At 40.7% G+C, this 26,827-nt stretch overlaps 1 protein-coding gene across 5 annotated transcripts in view; it reads right to left on the reverse strand.

Moving 5' to 3' along the window:
* LOC122085149 (MADS-box protein JOINTLESS) overlaps nt 1-26,827 on the reverse strand; it is a 63,902-nt gene that overhangs the window by 20,999 nt on the left and 16,076 nt on the right. For 4 of the 5 annotated variants that reach the window (XM_042653607.1, XM_042653604.1, XM_042653603.1 and 1 more), the window contains exon 7: nt 18,914-18,955. The exons of the other annotated variant lie outside the window; for it this stretch is intronic. In XM_042653607.1, the coding sequence (XP_042509541.1) occupies nt 18,914-18,955 (42 nt within the window). The remainder of the gene's footprint in view (nt 1-18,913; nt 18,956-26,827) is intronic. 5 annotated transcript variants of the gene reach the window in all.

Below are 26,827 nucleotides of genomic sequence, written 5' to 3' on the forward strand. Positions count from 1 at the left end.
TTATTGTTTTTTTTTTTTAATTGCATGGGTTGTTTATTTTCAATTATTTATTTATTTAATTTTAATTGCGTGGCTTGCGTCTTTAAATTCTTAGATGACGAATGGTTAGGACGTTATTTTAGATACATATGTTTAGGACGGTAATTAAAATTAGATCACAACCATTAATTGGTTCACTTTCGCATTATTAAAAGAAATAAAAAAATAAAGTGGTTGCTCTCCCTGAGTTCGACCCATAGCTACACTGATCCGTATGCTTGCAGTTACATTTAAAATCTTAAACAATTTCCATAATTAAAAGGGTCATCTCACCAACCAGTGTATCACCTTGAAGCATGCCATACAAGATTTGATTGAATCAGGGCAGATTGAACTAGAGTTGAAGAGCCAGCCATATGTGACTACCAATCCCCTTCCGAATCATGGAACAGTTGGAATGATACAAAATGATTCAGATGAAAAAGATCCTACTCAAAGGATTCAGCCCTCAACAAAGAAAGGGCATCTTACTGCCCAAGTTTACCGAGCCTTGCTCTAAGCCAAGCATTCGAAAGTAAAAGAAGAGAATCAGAAGAGAATTGAAGAAAGTCATTCCTGGGAAGATGAAAGTCTCCCACCCTGTAATCTTACACTTCCTCAGATAGGGTCACCTTCATATCACCCAATATCATACAGTCCATCATCTTCTCATCACCCACATCCACCCTCACCAGCATATCACCCAGCATCATACAGTCCATCATTTTCTCATCACCCGCATCCTCCCTCACCATCATATCACCCAGCATCATACAATCCATCATCTTCTTATCACCCACAGCCTCCCTCACCCTCATATCACCCAGCATCATACCTCCCATCATCTTCCTATCACCCACATCCTCCACATTCATATCACCCACAACCTCCATCACCTTCATATCACCCAACATCCTATCCTTCATCACCTTTGTATCACCTACCATCACTTTCTCCAGCACCTTCATATCACCCAATATCATACCTTCTATCACCTTCCTATTGCCTGGCATCACATCCTCCATCTCCATCTTACCATCCACCACCAGACTATTGTGTCCCAACTCAGGAAGGATTACCATCACCAGTTATTGCCCCATTTTCCCCGTCTTTGCCGCCATTTCACCCATAACCTTGCTACCTGCCAATTCCATGTAACCCTTATCCTTATCCACCACCGCCAAAATACTTTCCCATGAACGGATGGATAGAAGAAGGGATCCAATATCAGTGTTCAGAGGTAGATTGGCCAAATGGAACTTCTTGGATTGATATGTTAATGGATCCAGATACTCCCATTCACTCCTCTACCGGATCGGTGAATCTCATAGATGGGGAAGAAGAGTCCCAGATTGATCCTACAACTCTCATTGTACCAACAATAGAAGATGTCACGCCAGACATGATCAAGGCAATGGTGGCATTGACTATTGGAGAAATGATCTCATATGAAATACACCTAATCCATATAGGTGGAGAGAGTGACAGTGATGACAGTGATACTGAAACAGTGAATGCTATTGGAAGAAATGTGCTCGATGTGGATCCAACAGATATCATTCTCCCAATTTTCCCTTCTAATGATGATTCAGAGGAAGAAGAAGACGGGAATGAGTATCACTTAATCCATATAGGTGGAGAGAATGACAGTGATACTGAAGAAATTTGTGAGAGTGAATGCTATTGGAGGAAATGTACCCGATGGGGATCCAACATATATCATTCGCCCAATCTTTCCCTCTGACGATGATTCAGAGGAGGAAGAATACGAGGATAAAGATATAGAAGGTGATCAAGAAACAGGAAATGAAGATCTAGAAGGAGATCTTGTTGAAAAAAACGAACAAAATGAAGATCTAGAGGAAGAATTCAGAGAAGAAAACGAAGATAATCAAGAGTCAGAAAGTGCATATTTTGAATTTGAGTTTGAAGAGGACAGTGAAGAAGAGAATCCCTCCTGCGACAATGTACTCTGCTTACTGAATCAAATGTGTGAAGATATGTTAGTAACTGAGAAAGTGTTGAGGAAAGTGGCAGTCCGACAAGAAACTGTCAAAGAAGTCTGTGAAAATCTTAAGGTTAATTTCGAGGATGAACCATTTGTCAAAGGGCTTATTCTACATTTGAATAACATTATTCAAATAGTTAAAGCCCAGGCTATCGACATTTCGGGGGGTCCTCCAAGTCCACTATCTGCATATGAAGAAAGGATTGAAGTACCTATGGTAGGCATGATTGGTGATATAAACAAGGAAGATGAGAGTAAATACCCCTATAATATTCTCATAAAAAAGAGGCCTGAAAAATCCAAGAAAGTGATGGCCACTAGAAGTGGGAAAGACTACAAAGCCAAGGGGTTAATAGTGGAACAACCAACTGTCACAGAGACAGGGCAGTGTAGCAGGCAGCCACAACCTTAGAATCAAGCATTGAGCCAATTGAAGAAGGAACATGCCAATGTTTCCATTTGGGGGTTGTTAATGGCATCTCTTGCCCATAGGGAAGTTGTAAAGTCCCTCACCAGTGTGCAAATACCCATAGATATGGATCCATCGCAATTATCTCAGATTGTGGGAGCCACATATGTTGTTCAGGCATTGATGTTCTCTAATATAGATTTACCTCCAGAAGGTATCAAGCATACTAGAGCTCCGTACATCACGGTCGAATGCAATATGAATACAGTGCCTCAGGTCCTTATTGATAATGGATCAGATCTGAATGTTTTACCCTTGAGAGCTACCACATGTATAGGCTTTAATCCAGATCAATTCAAACCCTCGGCTCAGATCATTAAGGCTTACGACAACACTAGAAGAAATGTTGTCAAAATTCTCACAACAATGGTGATAATAGGGCCAGCTGAGTTCTGTGTTGAATTCCAAGTGATAGATATCCCAGCTTCCTTCAACATTTGTACACCAGAAAGTAAAATTTATCTACGATGAGAAGGTAATTACTATTTCTGGAGATCCTTAGTTAGTCAACCCATTGGCTAATATTGAAGTTGGAAAAACTCAAGAACAAGGGGTGCATCTGAGTGGCTTTGAACTATAAAAAGTTTGTGCTTCTATTGTGGAAGAGCCAATGAAGGAGAATGTTCTATTGTCCTATGAGGGCATGTGGAATACCACTGTTGGTCGAATGACGAAGCAGATGCATTATTTTCCTGAGATTGGATTAGGAAAATACCAGCAAGGACCCACAAGGTTGCCTGAATTCCCTCACACTGCGGGAATGCGTGGTTTGGGGTTTTCTCAAAAGGAAGAACAAAAGATGTTAGAAGATATAAGGAGGGGCCGAGGTGGAGCAAGAGCCTGTCAAGGGTTTGAAAATCAAAAAATGCCTGTAATGGCAAGAAATGAATCCTCTTGCAAGAAAAGGGAATCCCTATGGCATCTTCTGCCCATAGGGAAGCTATAGTAAAGTCCCTCACCAGTGTGCAAGTACCCATAGATATGGATACATCGCAATTATCTCAGATTGTGGGAGCCACATATGCTGTTCAAGCATTGATGTTCTCTAATATAGACTTACCTCCAGAAGGTATCAAGCATACTAAAGCCCTGTACATCACGGTGGAATGCAATATGAATACAGTGCCTTAGGTCCTTATTGATAATGGATCAGATCTGAATGTTTTACCCTTGAGAGCTACCACATATATAGGCTTTAATCCAGATCAATTCAAACCCTCGGCTCAGATCATTAAGGCTTACGAGAACATTAGAAGAAATGTTGTCGGAATTCTCACAACAATGGTGATAATAGGGCCAGCTGAGTTCTGTGTTGAATTCCAAGTGATAGATATCCCAGCTTCCTTCAACATGCTTTTGGGTCGTCTGTGGCTTCATAAAGCAGGGGCAGTGTCATCTACTCTACACCAGAAAGTAAAATTTACCTATGATGAGAAGGTAATTACTATTTCTGGAGATCCTCAGTTAGTCAACACATTGGCTAATATTGAAGTTGGAAAAACTCAAGAATAAGAGGTGTGTCTGAGTGGCTTTGAACTAGAAAAAGTTTGTGCTTCTGTTGTGGAAGAGCCAATGAAGGAGAATGTTCTAATGTCCTATGAGGGCATGTGGAATACCACTGTTGGTCGAATGATGAAGCAGATGCATTTTCCTAGGATTGGATTAGGAAAATACCAGCAAGGACCCACAAGGTTGCCTGAATTCCCTCACACTGCGGGAATGCATGGTTTGGGGTTTTCTCAAAAGGAAGAACAAAAGATGTTAGAAGATATAAGGAGGGGCCGAGGTGGAGCAAGAGCCTATCAAGGGTTTGAAAATCAAAAAATGCCTGTAATGGCAAGAAAGGAATCCTCTTGCAAGAAAAGGTTGCAAATTATCCTACCTTAGAAAGGTACTTTGTAAAGGCAGCAGAAGGTTTTCCCAATTGTGAGGATCTTGACTTTCAACCTAAGAAAGAAGCAAAGAAAGAAGATTATGAGTTCGAAGTCATCTATCAAGATCAGATTGATTGGATCACCTATGAGCTGGAACGTCTGCCATTTAAGGAGGATGGTAAAGATAATGATATCAATGACCTCTTTGAGATAGATGTGATTACCACAACTGAAGAAGAATCTGCAGTTAACCCTGCATCCCTGATTCAATCATCACAGATTCTCAAGCCTCGTCTTACACTGCAAGAAGTTTGGCAGCATAAATTTAGAGCTACCTGGCATCTCAATCTTCCAATCGAGATACGAGCTCACATCTATTCTTGCCTACGGAAGACGTACCTGGAGGAGCTGAGAAAAGGGCAATATCGCTCTTTTTGTGGGAGCAGTTCATATGCTAGAAAGAGAAGAGCTAGAAGGATGAATATCTGTCCTTACTGTGCTAGGAGCAACTGCAATGGTTACATCAGAGATGGATGTCAACGGTGTGACCATGGCAAGGGGATTGCCTCACATAAAAGGCTTGAGAAGTTGGATTTTCTAGAGCGAGGGCTGAATAGCCTAAGGCGAGGGGCATGTCTCAGAAAATTCGAGTTTACAGATTATGAGATTGATCAACTTGTTTTTACCACAAAAAGTGCGAAGAGTAGGCAGGCTAAATCTGAACTCTTCTGCCAAGAAAAACTGGGGCATCTTCAGCTCCACGAAGAAGGTGAAAGTAGTGGTGTCAACAAGACCCTTGAGGTAGATGTTATTGCCACTAAAGAGATAGAGGAGGGACCAATGCCATACCTGCTAATTCATCCAGCCCGCAAACCACTGCTCAACTGGACCAGTGTAGGATATGACTTCAACCCACTAAGACTCAGGGTCCAATCGGTTCTAAAATCACCACACAGTACACTGAAGATTCTCTTGCTGTTGTTGAGTCTCCTTTTACTCGTACTTTTTTTGAATTTCCTTCTGTTAATGAAATTTCGCGCTTTCAGTATGTTGAGTCTATAGTCTTTCCAGCTGTCAATGAAAATTCTGATTTCGAGTACGATTTGTCTCTTTCTGATGATGATCTTAACAAAATAACTGATGAATATCATGAATTGTTAAAACAATCTAAAGAAAAAAGAGCTAAACCTATGAGTGAGGACACTCGACTCATTAATTTAGGATCCGATCAATGCCCTAAAGAAATTAAAATTGGTGCAACCCTGAATGAAGAAGAAATCTCACAAATGGCCAGTCTGTTAAAAGAATTTGCAGAGGTTTTCGCTCTGTCCTATGAAGACATGCCTGGCATTGACCCAAAAATAGTACAACATTGACTCCCTACGTATCCAGATGCGAGGCCAATCAAACAAAAGGCTAGAAGAATGCGGCCTGAATAGAGTGAAAAGATTAGAGAAGAAGTAATTACGCAATGGAATGCAGGATTTTTGCAAGTCATAAAGTACCCTCATTGGTTGGCCAATATTGTTCCAGTTCCAAAGAAAGATGGAAAAGTTAGAATGTGTGGAATTTAGAGATTTGAATAAAGTCAGTCCTAAATATGACTTTCCTTTGGCTCATATTGATGTATTGATTGATAGTACGGCAGGACATGCCTTATTGTCATTCATGGATGGGTTTTCAGGATACAACCAGATCAGCATGGATCCTGAAGATATGGAAAAGACTGCTTTCACCACCCCTTGGGGGACCTATTGCTATAAGGTAATGCCATTTGATCTAAAGAATACTGGAGCCACCTATCAAAGGGCCGCTACCACTATTTTGCATGATATGATTCACAAGGAAGTAGAAGTCTACGTTGATATGATTGTCAAATCTATCGGCATACAGGGGCATATCCCAGTACTAAGGAAGTTTTTTGAAAGAATCAAGAAATTTCAACTACTATTGAACCCTCACAAGTGTGTTCGGAGCAAAGGCAGGAAAGTTGTTAGGCTTTCTTGTAAGTGAAAGTGGTATAGAAGTGGACCCTATCAAGATTAAAACAATCAGGGACATGCCTGCACCTTAGACTGAGAACCAAATATGAGGATTCCTTGGTCACATCCAATACATCAGCCGTTTCATATCCCAATTGACCACTATCTGTGAACCACTGTTCAAATTATTGAAGAAGGATCAGCCCACACGATGGAATTCCCAATGTCAAGAAGCCTTCGATAAAGTCAAGGAATACTTGTTAAATCCACTGGTTCTTATGCCACCAATAAAGAGAAAACCACTTCTGTTATATCTGTCAGTAGGACAATTCTCAATGGGGTCCATGTTAGCTCAGAAAGATATGGTAAAAGGAGTAGACATGCTATCTACTATTTGAGCAAGAAATTCTTGGAATATGAAGTTCAATATACATCATTAGAAAAGACTTGCACAGCTCTTATTTGGGCAACAAGAAGGTTACGACACTATATGGTGGCATATCCAATTCACTTGATTTCCATAATGGATCCTATTAAGTATTTGTTCGAAAAGCCTGCACTCACTAGTAGAATGGCAAGGTGGTTGCTATTACTCTCAGAATTTGACATTACATATGTCAATCAAAAGTCTATCAAAGGCAAAGCAATTACGGATCACTTGTCTGCACACCCCACAGAAGATGGAAGATCATTAGACGATGTTTTTCCAGATGAGGAAATCATGGTAGTTGAAGAAGGAAACTCTGTGAACACATGGCAATTATATTTTGACGGAGGAGCCAATCAAAAGAGGGTATGGGGCAGAAGTGTTACTAATAACACCCGACAAGCTCTATTTGCCTTCATCTTTTCGACTTGATTTTCCATGCACCAATAATATTACTGAATATGAAGCATGTGCAATCGGTCTAGAGATAGCTCTAACAATGGAGGTAAAAAGAATCCAAGTGTTTGGTGACTCATCCATTGTAATCTGCCAAACTCAAGGGAAATGGAAGACCAAAGTTGAGAAACTGAAGCCTTATCAAGAATATCTGGAGAAGATCTCTAAACACTTTGAAGAAATCTCTTTCGAATACTACCAGAGAGATAGCAACCGGTTTCACCGATGCTCTTGCAACCTTAGCATCAATGGTTGAGTGTAGTCTTATGGCCCAAGTAAAACCTTTTTTCGTTGAAAGAAAGGTAGAGCCTATCTAGCACGGCTCAGTGAATGCCTTGAAAACAGATGGAAGATCTTGGTTTGCTCCTCTTGCAGACTTCATCAGGGAAGGGAAATATCCTATGGAAGCAACATCCGAGGAAAAGAAGTTTCTCAGAAAATTTGCCACCCAATTCACATTAAAAGGCGATTTGCTATACAAAAGATCATTTAATGGAATTCATCTATTGTGTGTGGATGAAGAGCAGGCACAGACAATAATAGAAGAAATACATCAAGGTATCTGTGGGCCTCATATGAATGCAAGAATGCTAGTCAAGAAAATCCTAAAATTAGGATACCACTGGCGCACAATATCATACATATTCCGCCAACGAAATTGCATTCACTCAGTTCCCCTTGGCCATTCTCTACATAGGGTATTGATGTTATAGGAAAAATTACTCCCAAAGGCTCAATGGCCATAAGTTTATACTGGTAGCAATTGACTATTTCACCAAATGGGTGGAAGCACAGTTATACTCAGTCCACACTGCTGCAAAGGTGGCCAAGTTTATGAAAGAGAACATCATTTGTCGACATGGGATCCCGCAACAACTAATATCTGACCAGGGCACTCATTTTCGAGGGCAAGTCAATAAACTTTGCACCAAATTTGGGATTGGACGACATAAATCCACCACTTATCGTCCACAAACAAATGGGGCAGTGGAAGCAGCTAATAAGAATATGAAGGCAATTCTCCAGAAGATAGCAGATACACAGAGATTGGGTGGATCACCTACCATATGCACTATGGGCATATAGAACATCGATTCGAACTTCTACAGGGGCAACTCCGTATTCCCATGTATACGGAATGGAAGTTGTGTTGCCAATTGAGATACAAGTGCCCTCTCTTCAAATCCTCGTAGAAAGCAAGCTACCAGAAGAACGGGTACAGGCTAAATATGATGAACTCAATTTGTTGGATGAAAAAAGAATGCAAGCCATGGACAATTTGAAAAAGTATCAGTTGAGAATTACAAGAGCATTCAATAAAAATGTTCATCCTCGCAATATTGAAGTTGGAGATTTGGTTCTTAGAGAACAAAGAGCACCCACACAAGATCTTCGGGGAAAATTCCGACCAAATTGGAGTGGTCCATTCACAGTAAAGAAAGTCTTGTCAGGAAAAGCTGTACTACTCATAGATTTGGATGGAGATGAATTGTCAGGTTTGGTTAATATGGATCAACTGAAAAAATATTATGTTTAAATTCAGGGGAACCACTTGAACTACGTTTGACTTGATTCCTCACAAAGGATACGTAGGCAACTCGGCATGTTCGAGTGCGGTCTCATCTGTACCAAAATCTTAAAAAAAAAAAGAAAATTTCTTGGGGCATTGATTAAAAAAAAAAAAAAAAAGGGAAGAAAAAAAAACAAAAAAAAAAAAAGAGGAAAGATCCGGAGTTATGTCTCGAGTGTCCAAGAAAGAAAGCAATGCTTTAAGATCATCTCGCACTTGGCACCTTAATTACTAGACAACTTGTTTTCCCTAGTAATTCGTTTCTCCATCATCAAGGGTCTACAAAAATCACCACTTGGCATTATCAATCACAAGTCAAATCATTCCCCCTTCGTGGTTCTTTTTTTTCCCCTTTCAAATGTAATATCTTATCTTCAGTATACAAGTTGGAATTATGATGAACTTATCGGGCAATAAAATATTTTTCTTTCTATAAGAAGTATCTTCTCATAGAACAAAAATATTTGTGAGCTTGTTGCCATGTCCTGTATATGTTTATTTCACTTTTTTTTTATCAAGTTGTTCGCTTGTATCATCCAGGAACAAATCAATTATGGTTTTTCCCCGTGCAAATACTTTGGATGAGACTCTACGCAGGTGAACATTGAATATGAATGTGGATGATTCTAGGCTGTTGGAAAAAACAAATCTTCAGGTTCTTAGCCAGATTCGCTGCATGGAATTATGTCATAACTTGCTGAAGGAAGTTCCCAAGCATTGGGATTGTAACCTGCACGTGTTCAAATTTGGGTCAGTAGAAATTTGTCCAACTCTGGAAGAATTCAGAGCCTGCTTGCTCTCTCCACCCAAAGGGAAGCTTTTTCATCCTACTCTGCAAGTAGACTACACCAAGGATATCCAAGAATTCTTCAGATGGAACAGACAGGAAATGAAGAAGTTCATGGTTTTTCAGAAAATAGACATCTTTGAAGTAGCCAAAGCTTTTTCTCGATACAGACATTTGGAGGGAATGGATCAGTGGCGTAGAGGTAATGTCTATCTATTTTGTATGATAGCTCGATACTTGTTGTGTTATCTTGGTGGTGGAACTGTTCCCGCCATCATCAAAATAGTGTCACAACTTCGAGAAAGTTGCAACATTGTTCCTACAATCCTGGTTGAAACACTTAAAGAGTTGGACCAAATGGTCATTTCTAGGAAATTTGGTACAAATCACTACATGGGGTGTCCTACTGCTTTCCAACTTTGGTTGACTGAGAAACTACAACTGTTAAGGCCTTTCCAACATAATAAGCTGACAGCCATCCAGTACCAGACAAGGAGGGAAATTCCAGAATTCCACTTAATTGCTAATTGGTAGGAGTACCTACAAGAGAAAACTAAAGATAAAATCAGATGGACATGTCAGTGGTCGCCAACTGAGAATCCTATTATGAATACCCTAGGGTGCAATTATGTTAGGCTGATGGGTTTGACTCACACGTCCTTTTATCTACCTACTCATCTGCAATGGCAATATCAGTTACCTCAAACAGATCCAGGAGAAGTAGTGAACTTTTATCCCCCAGAGAAGCTATCCACTGGTGTCATAGATCTGCTGACAAATTTATGGCAAAGGTAGCCGGTGTAAGGTCTTTTAGAATAAAAAAGTTCAAACACTTAAGTGAAGACAGCTGAAGATCTGGCTTTCTAGTTTATTTCCATGTAACCGTTTTCTGTTTGTTGTAAACCTGAGCTTGGAGTTGAAATAAATTAAGCCTTTTCTATCCACTTCACATGAATGGTAGGAATAAAAAAGAAAAGAATCGTGCATAACCTAAGCAAAAGAATAACATTGTTATAACATAACAAAACACCATCGTCTATTGCATCCTTGCATGATATGTACTAACCTATGTTTGTTTAGGTAAAGTGTCATAAGTGTAACTTCAGTGTTTAAGTAATGCGAAAAGAGCATCATTTCTACAAATAATGCCAAAAAGTGCCAATTACATTGTAAATATGATACAATAAGAATGTGTCATCTCCATGACAGTGCCAGAAAGTGCCAATTCCTTGACCAAAATGCCATTACAAGAATGACATTTCTCTGACAATACCATAAGTGTAAACTTTAGTGTTTAAGTGACGCGAAAAGAGCGTCATTTTTACAAAAAGTGCCAGAAAGTGCTAATTGCATTGTAAAGATGATATAATAAGAACACCATCTCCACAACAGCGCCAGAAAGTGCCAATTCCTTAATCGAGATGCCATTATAAGATTGACGTTTCGATGCCAAGATGCATATGAAAATTTTTTTTCCACAGCAACACCAGAAAGTGCCGATTGCATTGATCGGATGATATAATAAGAGTATCATCTGCACAACAGCACCAGAAAGTGCCAATTTCAGCCTAATTTTCCATGACAATTTTGAAAAATATTAATCTTAGTGTCAATTTTCAGATCAACAGTATTAAGAAATGTTATAAAGAAGTCAATTGGATCAGAAGGGCTAAGGTACGTTATAAGAACGATATCCTCACAATTTCTCCAGTGAGTTTGTCTCTCAGGTATGTATTCTCTTCCTCGTCAGAAATGATTGCACTTTGAGATAGTTCCCTCATACTTGAATTCTTGGCCAAGTCCAGGACATTTCATGTATGATCCAGTTCTAGTGGTATAATATACCAATACTAGTCAATTGGATATACTGTCATATTAATTTATTGTTTTAATCAAAATTTTACCATCTGAGTCTAATCGCTCGCCATTCGCATTGCACCTTCACTATCTTTGAGCAGGATATCGGCAGTAAATGCTCTAGGGTGACAAAATTTTGTTGTTCTTTTCTTTGCCCTTCGGTTGTTGCACAGTCTCGGCCAAAGAGGAGCATTCTGTAGACACCAAATTTTGTCCCCCCCCCGGGCAATGATGAATTACGGATAATGAGGAAACATATTTTCTCTTTCGGAAAGAAGTCGAATTTTTGGCACAAATCCAGACTATCCCAGAACTGGTGATTGGTCAAAATTTAAATGATGCGGGGAAGGTGACAGGAAGTGGTCATTAATACCATTTTCTAGGAAACGACAATCAAGCCTAACAGATGCTCAATCCCCATATCATTGGAAAGTATTTAGAAATACGATCTCATTGATATCTTGCATGGAAAAAATGGATACCCAGGTGTGCCGTAGTGCCTACTTAAACTTTGAACCAGTTAAACCAGAAACCCTAAACCCTAAACCAGACCAAACCTTAAACCAAACCAAACCCTAAACCAGACCAAACCCTGAACCAAACTAGACCAGACCCTGAACCAGACCAAACCCTGAACCAAGACCAAAACCTGAACTAGACCAACCCTGAACCAAACCAGACCCTGAACCAAACCAAACCAAACCCAACCCTAATTTAAACCCTAAACCACAATTTAAACCCTAAACCCTAATTTAAACCAAACTCTAATCAAAACCCTAAACCCTTTTTAAACCAAACCCTAAACCCAACCAGAACCCGAACCTTAAACCTTAAAATCAAAACCTTAATCCAACCTTAAATTAAACCCTTAATTAAACCTTAAATCAAACCTATAATCAAACCCTTCATCAAACCATAATTCAAACTTTAATCAAACCTTAATCAAATTAAAATCAAATCTTATAACTAAACCATAATCAAATCTTATAACCAAACCAAAACTAAACCTTACAATCGAACCATAAATCAAAACCATAATGAAACCCACAATCAAACCTTACAATCAAACCAAATTCAAACCTTATAATCAAACCAAATTCAAACCTTAAATCAAACCATAAGCAAACCTAAATTAAACCTTACAATCAAACCATAAATCAAAACCATAATTAAACTTAATCCAACTTTTAATCAAACCATAATTCAAACCAAAATCAAACGTTGAACTCAAACCGGATCCTATCCAAAATCAGAACTTACTGACTACTATTGACGAGATAAGAACTCCACCAAAGGCTACTGCCGCCCAGGCTAGGGAGTAGCCCCCGGTCTAGGGGAGTATCTGGAGGTGTAAAAAGATGCCACAGGGTATTTCCAAGCTTTAAAAAGTGACACGTACCTATTTTCACTACACAACGGGGTGACACATACATTAACGGGGTGACACGAAGGAGGGGGTCCATGTAAACCCTTACACAATCCGTGTAAGGGCTTACACAGATTGTGTAAGGGATTACAAATCCGTGTAAGCCCTTACACGAATTTGTGGGGGGCTTACACGGATTTGGCCCCCCCTCTCACGGCTTTGGGTGTTTTTACACCCCTACCCTTCCTCCTCTCCTATAAATAGTGACCCATGGGTCACTATAAAACCCCAGGACAGAAAACAACAGGTAGAAAAAAAACAAGACAAAAAGCAAACAGAGAGTAAGTTCCAAAAGAGAAGAAAAAAAAAAAAAAAAAAGAGGGAAGAATCCTAAGCTAGATAAAGTTGCCGGAAGCCCAGAGCCCAGGAAACCCAAAGCCTAGGTTGTCCAGGTCGTCCATTTCAGGTTAGTATCAAACCCCTTGTTCAAATTCTTTTCATTTAAATTCAATATTTTAATTATGGTGCGGAAGCTCTGCCCAAAATCCCTGAGCTAATTCCAACCCTAGAAATACGGTGCAGAAGCTCTACCCAAAATCCCTGAGTTGATTCCAACCCTAGAAAAACGGCGCTGAAACTCTGCCCAAAATTCCTGAGCTGATTCCAACCCTAGAAAAACGACGCGGAAGCCCTGCCCAAAATTTCTGAGCTAATTCCAACCCTAGAAAAACGGCGCGGAAGCTCTGCCCAAAATCCCTGAGCTGATTCCAACCCTAGAAAAATGGCGCGGAAGCTCTACCTAAAATTCCCGAACTAATTCCAACCCTAGAAATATGGTGCGGAAGCTCTACACAAAATTCTCGACCTGATTCCAACCCTAGAAATATGGCATGGAAGCTCTGCATAAAATTCCCATGTTAATTCCAACCCTAGGAACACGGCGTGAAAGCCCTACCCAAATTTTCAGAGTTGAGTCCGATTCTAAAAATATAGTATGGAAGTCCTATTCAGATCCCGGAAGACCAGAATCCATAATCACACCCTAGCAAAAAAGCCTTGTCAACTTTCTTACCCAGGTGTCAGAAGTTTTTAATTTCACAAAGAAAGAGAAAAGAAAATTAAATCGTTACCTCTTAGTCGAGGGAAATTATCAAAAAATTCATCATTTTCATCAATCATTATCATCTGAATATTATATTGTTATTTCTATTGCAATTTCATTTGCCTCATTTCTGTATATATTTGTTTTGCGTGTTTATTGCATAAAATAAGGATTTACCGTTGTAGTTTCATGCATTAATTTTAGCATCTGTCCATCAAAATATTATTTGTTTCATCATTTTATATGTTATCGCATGTGTTTTTCACATAAAATAATGATCATGATTTTCTTGTCATAGAGCATAGCACGTATATGTAGGTAAAATAGCTACATTTCTCATTATTTTATGTAAATTTCATTATTTCATGTAGAATTCTTTCAAGCCAATTCATATATATATATATATATATGTTTGCGTTATTTCATGTAAGAGAACTGTACTAGCTTAGACTGTTAAAATTCTCGGGGAAGAATATTCGAAATCTAAGCTTCTGCTAGAAAGACCGGGAATTCCGAGCGAGGTGGATGCCTAACACCTTCCCACACTCGTAACCTGACATGGACTCCTATCTCTGGAACAGACCAAGGTATGAAGTCAAATTAGGGGATTCCTTCCTTTCGCAGGGAACCAACCCCCTATTCGAGCTCGATCCCTCGATCGAAATTGGGCTCCACCATAGGGTTCTAGGCCCTGAATCCTAGATGGCGACTCCAAAAATCATGCTTTCTCCATCCCCCCAATAGTCGCCAGACCATGCTTTGTAGGCCATGCAATCCAAGACAGGCCAAAGGTGAGAAGGAAGGATAGAAGAGAAAAGAGAGAAAAAGACCAAAAAAAGGTATTTTCCCTTACAATGGTCCTGATGGAAGTAAGCTTAACCACAAGGCTGAAAGTTTTAGTGTAGTCAACACCTTGTTGTTGGTGAAAGCCCTTGGCAACCAAGCAAGCTTTGTAGCACTCAATGGTTCCATCTGCATTGCGCTTGATCCTGTACACCCACTTACAGCCAACAAGATCAGTACAGGGTGGGGGGGCTAAAGTCCAAGTGCAATTATGAATAAGAGCATTAAACTCATCTGCCATTGCAGCCCGCCACTGAGGATCCTTGGAAGCTTGTGAGAAACAGGTGGGTTCAAGGGGAGGCGGTGGGTGTGGTGGTGGTCAGGTGAAGTTGAGGGGTAAGGGGAGGGCATAAGGCCATGGTGTGGGTTCGAGTTAGGATCTGCAGAGGAGGGACAGAGTGGGGAGTGGTTGATGTGGTGGGGTTGGGCTGTGTGTTTAAAGAGGGCTGGGGTGGCGGTGTGGTAGGTGTGTGGTTGGTGAGGTGGGTGAGGTGGCTGCTGATATAAGGTAGAGGGGCATGGTGCAGCGTGGGGGAGAGGAAGGTGGTGTTGCAGTGGGAGAGGTGGGGTGAGTAGGGTAAGGTAGGCCAAGGTTGCAGGAGGAGTGGTGGCATGGGCATAGCGAACAGATAGTGGAGCAAGAGCCCAAGGAGAGGGCGGTGGGGATGATGGAACTGGTCCAGGGATGGAGGGACTTAAGGTACGGAAAGGGTAAGACGACTCATCAAAGCGCATATGGCGCGCAATGTAAATGTGACCAAAACTGAGGTCTATACATCAGTAGCCGGTGTGAGAGGGACTGTAGCCAAAAAAGACACAAAGAGGAACGGAATTGCATTTTACGGTTGTTGTAGGGACGCAGCGACAACCAAAAGTGTGGAGAAAGGAATAATTGGGAGGCCTCTTGTGAATCAATTCAAAGGGAGAGTGGCCTCCCGTGACATGTGAGGGCATGTGGTTTATGAGGTATACCGCGGTCTCAAACGCATATTGCCAATATTGCTGGGGTACCGAGGCCTGGGCTAAAAGGGTTAGCCCAATTTCAACTATGTGGCGATGGTGGCGCTCAACGGCGCCCTGTTGCTCATGGGTATAGGGACAGGCAAGACGATGTTGAATACCCAAAGAGGAAAAATATTGAGGAAGAGAGTGAAACTCCCCCACCCCAGTCAGACCAAATGTACTTAATTTTTCGCTCAAATTGGCGCTCAACCATGGTCTGAAATTTAAGAAAAATATTAAAGACTTCAGACTTAGAAACCATAAGAAAATACTAGATGAGCTTAGTGTGGTCATCAACAAAAATAAGAAAATAACGAAAACCATTGCCTGAAAGAAAATGAAAAGGTCCCCATACATCAGTCAACAATAAATCCAAAGGCAAAGAACTACGAGTGTACGTTTCTTTTAAACTAAGCCTAGAGGCCTTGCCAAGTTGATAGGTTATACAAAGAGCACAAGTTTTATTGGAGAGACAAGGGAGACTATTTTTCTGAATTATTTGAAGAACTTGAAGATGGGGATAACCGAGACGCTGATGCCATCCATCACACTTGGTACATTCAACAATATTGGTAGACGACGAGGGAGACAACACGGGAATGGTGTACAGACCACCTTTACTCAATCCGGAAAGAAGAGTATGCCTGGTTCTCGGATCCTTGACAAAGAAACAGGAAGGGTGAAATTCAAAATAAACATTATTATCACGAGTAAAATGTTGCACAAAAAGAAAGGACTTATTCAAAGAGGGAACATGAAGAACATTACAGAGATTAAAGTTGCGAATTGGAGAAGAAAGTTGGGTAGAGCCAACATGAGTGATGGCAAGCCCCTTACCATTGCCAACCTGTAACTGATCCTAACCTGAAAAGTTGTCACACGATGATAGAGAACGGAGATCGGGTGTGATATGGTGTGTAGCACCAATGTCAGGGTACCATGTGGGTGGAGGTGGGGTGTTGAAGTAGGGGTTATGCTAGGTATGGTCAGTGAAGGTGGTTCATAGGGGGATTAGGCCAGGTAGGGTAGGCGCTCATAGGGCGAGGATATGTGTGGTAAGCGGCAAGGGTAGGTCGGCGATAGTAACAGGTAGAGGCTGCATGGTTGGTGCGATGGCAGATAGTGCAGAATTGGCATCCTTGGCCTTGTTGGGAATAGTGCCCCCCACGACCACGTCACCGCGATTGCAACCTCCACGGCCCGGGATGAACCATGATCAGAGGGCTGAGATTATGATGGATCAGTTTGCGAACCCCCTTTGGTCGTTTTGGTTACCTGATTGGCGGAGGGGCTGGAGTCGTTGGATGGAGGATCAGTGATGGAAAGCTTCTTCAGGGAGGAGCTAACAAGGAACTCGTGGCTAAGGAGCAGCGCATGTAGATCATCATAAGATACTGGAGTGGAGCGACCAAGCAAGGTGGGAATAACCTCTCTGAGATCAAAGCACAAAGCCCTGAATATGTGTATGTTAAAGTCAATAACTTTAAGAGGTTCACCAGCGGCACTTAATTCGTCAAAGAGGCTCTTCGCATGCAGGAGGAAGGAAGGCACCGATTCCTCAGGTTTGTGAACAAGATCTTGCAGGGCCATATAAAGAGAGAGCACATGGGTGGTAGACACAGAGGCAAAGGCAAAGGCAGAGGCAGAGGCAGAGACATAGGCATAGGCATAGGCATAGGCATAGGCAATGGTCAACGTCTCCCATATGGCCTGGCTAATGGGTTTGCCGATAATAAGAGGGAAGACCTCTTCAGAGAGATGCAACAAGGAGACTACAAATGAGCGCATCCTGTTGACACCAGGCAGCAACAACACTTTGTTCAGAGGGACAGGGATTGGAGCTAGTTAAAAAACCAAACAGATTTTGTCCTTCAAGGAAGGGTTCAAGCTTGGTCTTCCAAAAAAAAAAAAAAAAAGGAGTTTAGTTTGATAGAGAGATAATGGTGTGCATTGGGAATGGAGGAAGAAGATTGGGTTGAAGAAGGAAGAGGAGTAAGAGAGAGGGCAGCTGGTGTTTGATCTCCCTTGGGGGAGTCATCGCAGGCCATAAGGAAGGGAGGGGCGGCTAAGCTCTATGGAGCTTATGCGGCTCTGATACCCTGACAGAACATGTATTTAGGATTTATAATTCTGTGATTTCATTCCATTGAAGAGAAGAATAAATATACAATCGTGAGCTAGGACTTACCATACACATGCCATATGGATTTCTGACTTACTATACGCATGCGATATGGATCCTAGTATACAAAGTAATGGAAAAATACTAATCTTACTATACAAGGTAACTAGGATAAGCTAGAATATACAGCTGAGATCCTACATGGATTGGACACAAGAAAAGAAAATAAAATCATTTATTTTAGGCAAGAGAACGAAGGAAACAAAACCAAAACCAAGTTTTAAAAACCAGGAAATGGACACAAGATTGACCTTCATTTAATTTTGAGTCGAATTGATTCGGAATTGGTCAAAACCCTAGAAAATGGAATTATGAACAAAAAGCAAAGATTCACAAATCTGTGATTCTTTTGATTTTTTTTCTATTCGAAAGACTTGAAAATATTACTAGAAGGTTTTATTATTTTACTTGAAAACAAAAAAAAGAATTGGAAAAATAACAAAGAGCATTCACGGCAGATTCCAACATATTTGCAAAAGTCGGAATTAATTGAAATCAAGACCAGCCAACCAATTCCATTTCTGATTCCGATCCATTTCTAAAACCATGACTAGTATAGATGTCTGGTTTTCTATATTTCAATTTTTGTTTTCTTATTGGATGAGTTAGCCATTGGGAAAACCAAACAGTCAATTTAGGAGAAGTGACAAAGAGACATTTTGGGAAGAAATTGTTATTTTCAAAACTTTTAAAATGTTTTTTTTTCCTTTTTTTTTTTTGGGTGAAACTTTAAAAATGTTGAAAGTGCAAAACAGTGGATTTGAAGTTCTACATGGCATCAAGTCGACTTGAGTGGCGATATAAAAGGAAATAAAAAAAAAAATTGACCTTGAATAAAATTATAAAGAGGATTTGGCAAAACTGGGGATTTTAAGAAAAATAAAGAGTGACCTGACTTCATAGCAAAAGAAATTTGTAAACCTAATAAAAATAAGTTAATGAATAAATTTACCCTGGAGAGAACTCTTACCAGTTGTCTCAATCTCTCATTCTCCTCCTCCAATTGTGATCCCTGCAAAATTTTTATATTAAAATTTAACATAAAATGTAAGGGGATGAAAAAATGTCAATAGTAAAAATGCCCATATTAACCTATAATGTTACCAATAATTTCTCCTCTTTAAGTATGGATGGCAAAGGACATTAGGAGACCAAAAATGTCCACTTAGACCTCAGGGAAGATGATTTCCCCCCCTCCCCAATTCAAAAACATGGAAAACAAGGAATGGGCATGATAGATGTGAGTGAGCATAGAAAATTGACTTGGAAAAGATATCGAATTGAAGCATATACACACACACACACACACAACCATGGAGAACCCTAGTCGGTTCATACAAGCATGGTGACGTGTAGATACATAATAAGTGGATTGGATTCAAAATCCACATGTGATATGGAATTGAGAGTTACTAGTAAAATAGGAAAGCAACCCGACATTGAGTTCCAATGATATACGGAAACTCTATATTGGGTTAATGCACCCCTTTAAGTTGGTGCATGGTTCAAGATCTCGGCAAGATCTTGCTAATATCTCGTTTTTTTCAAAAAGACGATACGAGATGAATGGCGAGATACAAATTGTACAAGAACTGCCAAATCTCGCTAAATCTCTCCAATCTCGCCAATATCTCACCTCTCTCTCAACTTATTTGAAGAAAAAACACCAAGGAGCAAAGATTTTGGTGCTTTTGCTTAATGATCTCCAGCTCTACACTCATTGAAGCTTAAAGAGTAGAGAATATTACCTCCTCATCCACATTTAGAGTTACTTTTCTTATATATGATGTCTTTTAAATTCTTATGATTATGTTGTGTCATGCGTTAATTATGGAATGTGGATTGTGGAATAGAGCATTCTAGCCTCAAGTCCGAAGAGTCGGAGACTACTTACATAGGGTATGAAATCAAAGTACAATTTTAGGTTTGATTTTTAAAAATTGATGTTTCCATTGTGTTTAGTAAGGCCTAAAATAGGGTAATACCAACTTTCAGGGGGCTACAATGACCATACAGCCACCAAGACCAACCATCAGTCGACTGGGAAAAAATACATGATCTCGAAGGGATCTCGGCGAGATCTGGTAAGATCTCTCTTTTTTGGATTAGCGAGATGGGGGGCGAGAGCGAGATCTTAAACCTTGAGTTGGCGACTCATGGCATCAAAACCTCAACTTGTCTCGCTGAATTCAAAGTAGCTAGGATGTTGGAAGGGCCTCCATGAGAGCAATAGCGAGTTGGTCTATAGTAGATATAAATGAACAATGGGCTTCCGTTTGGCCACCTTATCATGCACAAAATGAAATTTATTTCCACATGCTTAGTGCAGGTATAGAAAATATGGTTTGCGAAAAGATAGGTGGCACCAATATTGTCACACCAAAGGACTGGAAGGGCACAAAGAGGGCAGCCAATCTCGTGGAACAATGCTTATAACCAGATCAACTTAGTAGTAGCGCCAGCTAGGGCCTCGTACTCAACCTCGGTGCAGCAGTGGGCAAAAATATTCTTTATGTAGGAGTTCCAAGAAGTTAAGTTAGGATCGAGGGAAATGGCATACTTGCATGTAGACTTGTGGTCAATAGTGCTGCCCGCCCAATTGGCATATGTAAATGCCTGTAGAGTGAGATCAGCAGAATGCTCAAGTAGTAGACCATGATGCTGGGTGTATTTAATGTAATGAAGTATACGCTTCACCATGGTCTAATGATCCTCAAATGGTGAATGCATGTATTGATAGGCCCGATTAGTCACGAAGGAACCCCTAGGGCTAGTGACCATGACACATTGAAGGGCACCCACAATAGAGCAATACTATGTAGGGTCAGAAAATAAAAGGAGGATTTGGTTGTGGTTGCCATAGGAATGCGTAGTATAAAAAATCTTTGACATACCAATGTTGTGAAAGAAGGCCCTTGGAGTGAGAGCCTCAACACCAAAGAAGAAACTTAAAGGTCATAAGTCCTTGATGGAAAACTCACGAGATAGACCCTACAGTAGCTTTGCCACCTACACTGGATTGTTATTGGTAACCAATATATCATCAAAATATATTAGAACATAATCAAATGCAGACCATATGTAAATATGAAGAGAGATGGATCAGTGTGTGAGGGCCAAGATCTAAACTGCAAAAGAATCTAAGACAAATGGTGGAACTAAGCCCAGGGTGCCTGCTTTTGGTTGTATAGAGAACAATGTAGCGACATACATGCTTGGGATGGTTCACATCTGTAAACCGTGGAGGTTGTGTCATATAGACCTCTTCATGAAGTATGCTATGGAGAAAGATGTTGTGGACATCTAGTTGCCTGATGGGCCAACCCTGACTGATGGCAAGAGAAAGTACAATGTGGATAATAGTAGGCTTCATGAGGGCTAAAGGTCTCTGTGTAATCTATACCCGGCTGCTGGTGACAACCCTAGGCAACAAGGTGCGCTTTGTAGCACTCTAATGAATAGTTAGCATGTCTCTTGATGCGATACAACCACTTGTATCATATTAGATTCATATTAGCATGTGGTGGTGCCAAGGTCTAGGTGCTATTTTTCAGAGAAGAGCGTTAAACTCTTCAATCATTACTCCCCTCCATTCTGGGCACTTGGTGCCCTATGAGAAACAAATTGGTTCAGTGGAGGATAGGGCGGGGGGGGGGGTTGTGTGGGGATGCAGTTGCATGGTATGGACCCGCATAGGTGGGGTGGGGTTAGGGGTGAGATTGGTCACTAATTGAAGAAGGGGAAGGAGGAGTTGAAGAGGCGTACAGTTCATGTATGGGGTATATACGCAGGGGGGGGATTGGGATTGTGAGGTAATGGGGGGAAAGTTATTGGGGTAGAGGAGGGGGGGGGGAGAGGGGAGCCTGTGTTGGTATAGACGATGGTGGAGGCGATGGAGATGGGGTGATTGGAAACAACATAAGGGAGTTAGAGGAACAGTGCATGGGGGAGCATGAAAAGGGGCTGCTGCCCATGGTATTAGAGGATGTAAAGGTGGGGAGGAGGGTGGTGGGACAAGGATCAATTTGGAGAAAGGGAAAGAAGTATCGAAAAAAAGGGACATGGCATGTGATATAAAAGATGACGGTGGTCAGATCCAAACAACGGTATCTAGTATGCGACGGATTGTATCCTCGAAAAACACATGGCATGGAGCGGTAGTCCCATCTTGTGGTGATTGTAAGACCTAAGGTAAGGAAAGCATAAACAACCAAACATATTGAGAATTTTATATAGTCAGATGCCTTGTGAAAGACAAGTTGGAAAGGACTGAGATTGCTAAAAACTCTAAAAGGCATGCGATTGATGAGATATATGGTAGTGTCAAAGGCAAAGTGCCAATAACGCCGAGGAACTAAAGTCTAGGCAAGGAGGGAGAGGCCTATTTCAAAGATGTGGCGGTGACGCCTTTCTACAATCCCTTGTCCCTTGTCCCTTGTTGTTCATGGGTTTAGGGGCATGACACTCTTTGTGAAACAGTTAGGGAGATTACTAAATTCACCTCCCTAATTAGTCTGAACGGTCTTTATTTTTCTAGAGCATTGACGATCTACAAGTGCTTGAAATTGTATAAAAATAGAGAACACATCAATTTATGAAGAAGAGGAAAGTACCAAATGTATTTTGTATTGTCATCCACAAAAATTAAAAAATAAACGATGTCCGTCAGTAGAGGGTGTGGGGGAGGGTCCCCAAACATCCCTAAAAAACAAGTACAAGGATATAAACTAACCATAGAAATGATTCCTAAAGATAGATGACTGCCCTTGCCAAGTTGGCAGGCATAATAAAGACACTAGAGTTGTCACGACTGGCATGATAGATTATTAATGTAAACCATGAACAAAGAAGTTGTTCGTGTGGACGACCGAGACGATGATGCTGGCCATCTAGGGTAGTGCATGCAGCAATAATGGCCACTGAGAAGGAGAGGAACACGCATACAAGCCACCGATACTTGGACCAAAAAGAAGATTTTCCCTAATTACTTGATCGCTGAAAAGAAAGTGAGATGTGTGGAACTCAAAATACACCTGTTATCACAGGCAAAAGCTAAACATATAGAAGTGGTTTAGTAATGGGGTGTTACGTACCTAGTTTTTTTTAATTATAATTATATTATTTATTATTATTATTATAATTACTATTATTGTATTTTTTATTATTATTAATGTATTTGTACATGGGTAGGAGTTATTGCCACGGTGGAGTGTTTGATAGTTATGCAACTTAATATGGAAGTGGATAGAAGTTAGAATTAAGTGGAGTGTGGTGTGGGATTGTGGAGTGTACGGTTGTAACTTGTAGGTAAACCTATTTAATAGGCACAAGTATAATGAATGGATATGATTTGAAGTTGCCAAGATTTCCTATTTTCTCTCCCAAGAGAAGAGGTAGCCTTCCTTATCCAAGCCAGACGTCCGGCTTCGTCCTTAAAGCCAAGAGGCAGGCACCTCCTAATTAGCCAAATCCCTACATTATCTCTATTTCTCCTATTTCCTCTCCCTCTCTCTACCATATCCCTATCATCTGGTGTCAGAGCTGGTTCCACATGGAGATTTTCGACAAAATTTGAGATACTCAATTGAGAAATCTTGAATTGTTGAAAAAAATATTGAAAAAGGTTGAGTCCATGGCTACTATTGTACCCATGTACCCAGAGCAACCAACAAGGGAGGAGAAAAAGAGGAAAAAGAAGAAGATGAAGAAAAAGAAGCAAAAGGAGACAAAGAAGAAGAAGAAGAAGAAGAAGAAGAAGATAATGAAAAAAGAGAAGCAAAAGGAGACGAAGAAAAAGAAGAGTAATGTACCATTCATCAATTCCCTCAAGGAGATGCCCATCTTTACAACTAGATTCATGCATCTTGAATTGACGGATTCATCGACTGCAACTTTTACTATCAAGATATGGGATCCTGATGCTCTTTGAGGACAAGGAAATTTCAAGGGGGAAGGATTGTTACGTACCTAGTTTTTTTTTTATTACAATTATAATAATAACTATTATTATTACTATTATTGTATTTGTATCTGGATCAGGGTCGGGTTCTGACCCAGAAGATGGTGATTTCTCAGAGTCCGAAGAGGAGATTCAGGAAGCTACCTTTGACGCCCCTACCATGGCCGCTCCTACCATGGACCCTATGAACTCGATCAGGCCAAGCCACCCTCGACGGAATGTGGTGACTAGGGGAAGAGGTGGTGGTGCTAGACAACCCTCAAGAGGCCGTCACCCTACCAAAATCCTTCACAGTCAATGTGACTCCCAGACTTCCTATATCCCAGAGACAGAAATTGTCAATGGACGAGTGGCTCTAACTTTTCAGGAAGTAGGGATGGTCGATCATGCCCTTCTTGCAAAGGAAAAATCTGATACTGCTACCTCTAAAGGAGGGAAGAAGGGTAAGAAGAAGGTAGGTCAGACGAATAAGTCTGAAAAGGCCCAAAATTAAAATCTTTCTCCATGAAGATTTTATTCTGGAATATTAGAGGTGTGTGAAAGGCTGCTGGTATTAAAGCCTTAAAGCTGATCCTGAGGGAGCACTCTCCTAATTTTGTCTGTTTGGCTGAACCGATGGTGAAGGCCACGGATTTTCCCTCTTTGTTAGTTAACAAAATAGGGTATTCTAGGGATTTGATCCATAATGATTCAGTGGACAAGATTCCGAACCTTTGGCTTATGTGGAGACAAGGTTCTGCTCGTCCATCAGTTGTCTGACAAGGTTCTGCTCGTCCATCAGTTGTCTCTTTGTCTGATCAGCAATTATCAGTCATGGTGTATTGGTTCGATTGCATTGTGGGATTAACCTTTGTTCATGCAAACTGTTTTAAGGTTACTTGCCGAGAGCTCAGGACAGACCTGGGTTTGATGGTAAATCCCAATATCCCCTGGTCGGTCATAGGGGACTTTAATGCAAACTCTTCTTTCAAATGAAAAAAGGGGGCCAGGAAGATTTAATGCTAGCTTGGTGGCGGAGTTCCAAGCAATGGTGGACATGTGTGCTTTGGCTGAAGCTCCTTCTCAGGGGAGAAAGTTCACGTGGACTAACAATCGTCGCAGAGGCAATGTTGCAGCTGTTCTGGATCAAAGTTTCTGCAATGGGTATTGGTTGGATGTGTTCAAGAATATTAGTTAAAAAGTATTGCAAAGAACAGCCTCGGACCATGCCCCTGTTCTGGTGGTTTCAAATGCCATTCCTAAACTAGGTAATATTCCTTTTAGATTCAATAATTTCTGGATGGATAATGTGAATTTTGAGGATGTTATCAGGGAGGTGTGGAATAAGGAGGTTTCTGGAAACCTCATTTTTGTGCTTTCTCAGAAGCTAAAGAATGTAAAAATTTTCATTAAGAGCTGGGACAGGAATAATTTTCCAAATGTTAATGAAGAAATAAAGAAATCCTCTGAAAATATGAATTCGGTTCAGGAAGAAATTGAGACAACAGGTATGGCGGATGATCTGTTTGACAGAGAGGCAGATGCCAAGATGTCTCTCCTGAAAGCAACTCAAATGCAAGACAGTTTTTTGTCTCAAAAGGCCAAACAGAGGTGGATGAAAGAGGGGGATAGAAATTCAAAATTCTTCCGCCCCTCTGTGCAAATGAGACGGTCTCGAAATCAAATTCGTACCTTAAAGAGTGCGAATGGTGAGTGGATTAGTGACCAGCAGAGGTTGTCGTCATATATTTCTAAGTATTATGAAGCCTTCTATTGAATTGTATCCCTCAGGAGATTTTTTATGCAAATGCACTCTGTTTAGAGGCTATGCCCTCCTCAGAGGAAATTAAAAATTCTGTTTGGGATGTGGATCCAAACAGTTCTCCTAGGCCTGATGGATTTCATGGGAAATTCTTTAGAAGAGTTTGGAATATTGTTGAAGCGGATTTTTGCAGGGCTGTAAAGCACTTCTTCAGAATAGGGTTTCCTCCTAGGGGTGTAAACAACTGTTTTCTCACTCTAATTCCGAAGGTGCCGAGAGCTGTGACCCTAGACAAGTATAGGCCAATTGGTATGGGAAATTTATTTTTCAATGTGCTTTCGAAAATTATGGCAAACAGAGTTTCAGTGCAATTTCCCAGGTTGATTTCAGAGGAACAAGGTGTGTTCCAAATGGGGAAAACAATATCTGACAATATCAACCTAGCTTCAGAGTTGGAAAATCTGATGTATTCTGCAGTCAGGGGAGGAGGTATGGGGATCAAAATTGATGTTCAAAAAGCATATGACTCGCGCTTTCTTGGAAAAGTTGGTTTCCCTTGGAAGTGGATATCCATCTGACCTTCTCCTTGCAGACGACATCTTCATTTTCATGAACGCGTAGACAAAATATGTAAGAAATCTGCACTCTTTCTTAGATAAATATCAGTCCTTCTCTGGTCAGTTTTTTAATAAAATCAAGATTTTCTTTGGCAAGGTGGCCCCCCATAAAAAATAGTTTGTTAGCGAGTTCTTGGGCATTCAGATATCCAAATTCCCAACAAAATACCTCGGGGTGGAAATCTTTAAGGGAAGAGTAACTAAATGTCACCTGTTGCCTTTGCTGGATAAGATCAAATGTAGACTAGCGGCTTGGAAAGGGAAGTTGCTCTCGATGGCAAGTTGCATTGAATTGGTTCGATCAGTTATTTCGAGCATTCCTATGCATAATTTTGCAGTTTATTAGTGGCCACAGGCATCGATTAAAACTGCAGAAACATGGATGAGGAACTTTATTTGGTCAGGCCAAATGGAGGGTCAGAAAAAAAATCACTGTCAAATGGGAGGACTGTTATAAGCCAAAGATGGAGGGAGGTCTAGGTATTCAGAAGCTGGGAGATGTCAACAGAGCTTGTTTACGTAAGCTAGCATGGAAGATCAAGCATGAGGATTCTAGAATGAGCCAAT

This window comes from Macadamia integrifolia, chromosome 7 (assembly GCF_013358625.1).
Source record: "Macadamia integrifolia cultivar HAES 741 chromosome 7, SCU_Mint_v3, whole genome shotgun sequence".
Classification (NCBI taxonomy): Eukaryota; Viridiplantae; Streptophyta; class Magnoliopsida; order Proteales; family Proteaceae; genus Macadamia; species Macadamia integrifolia.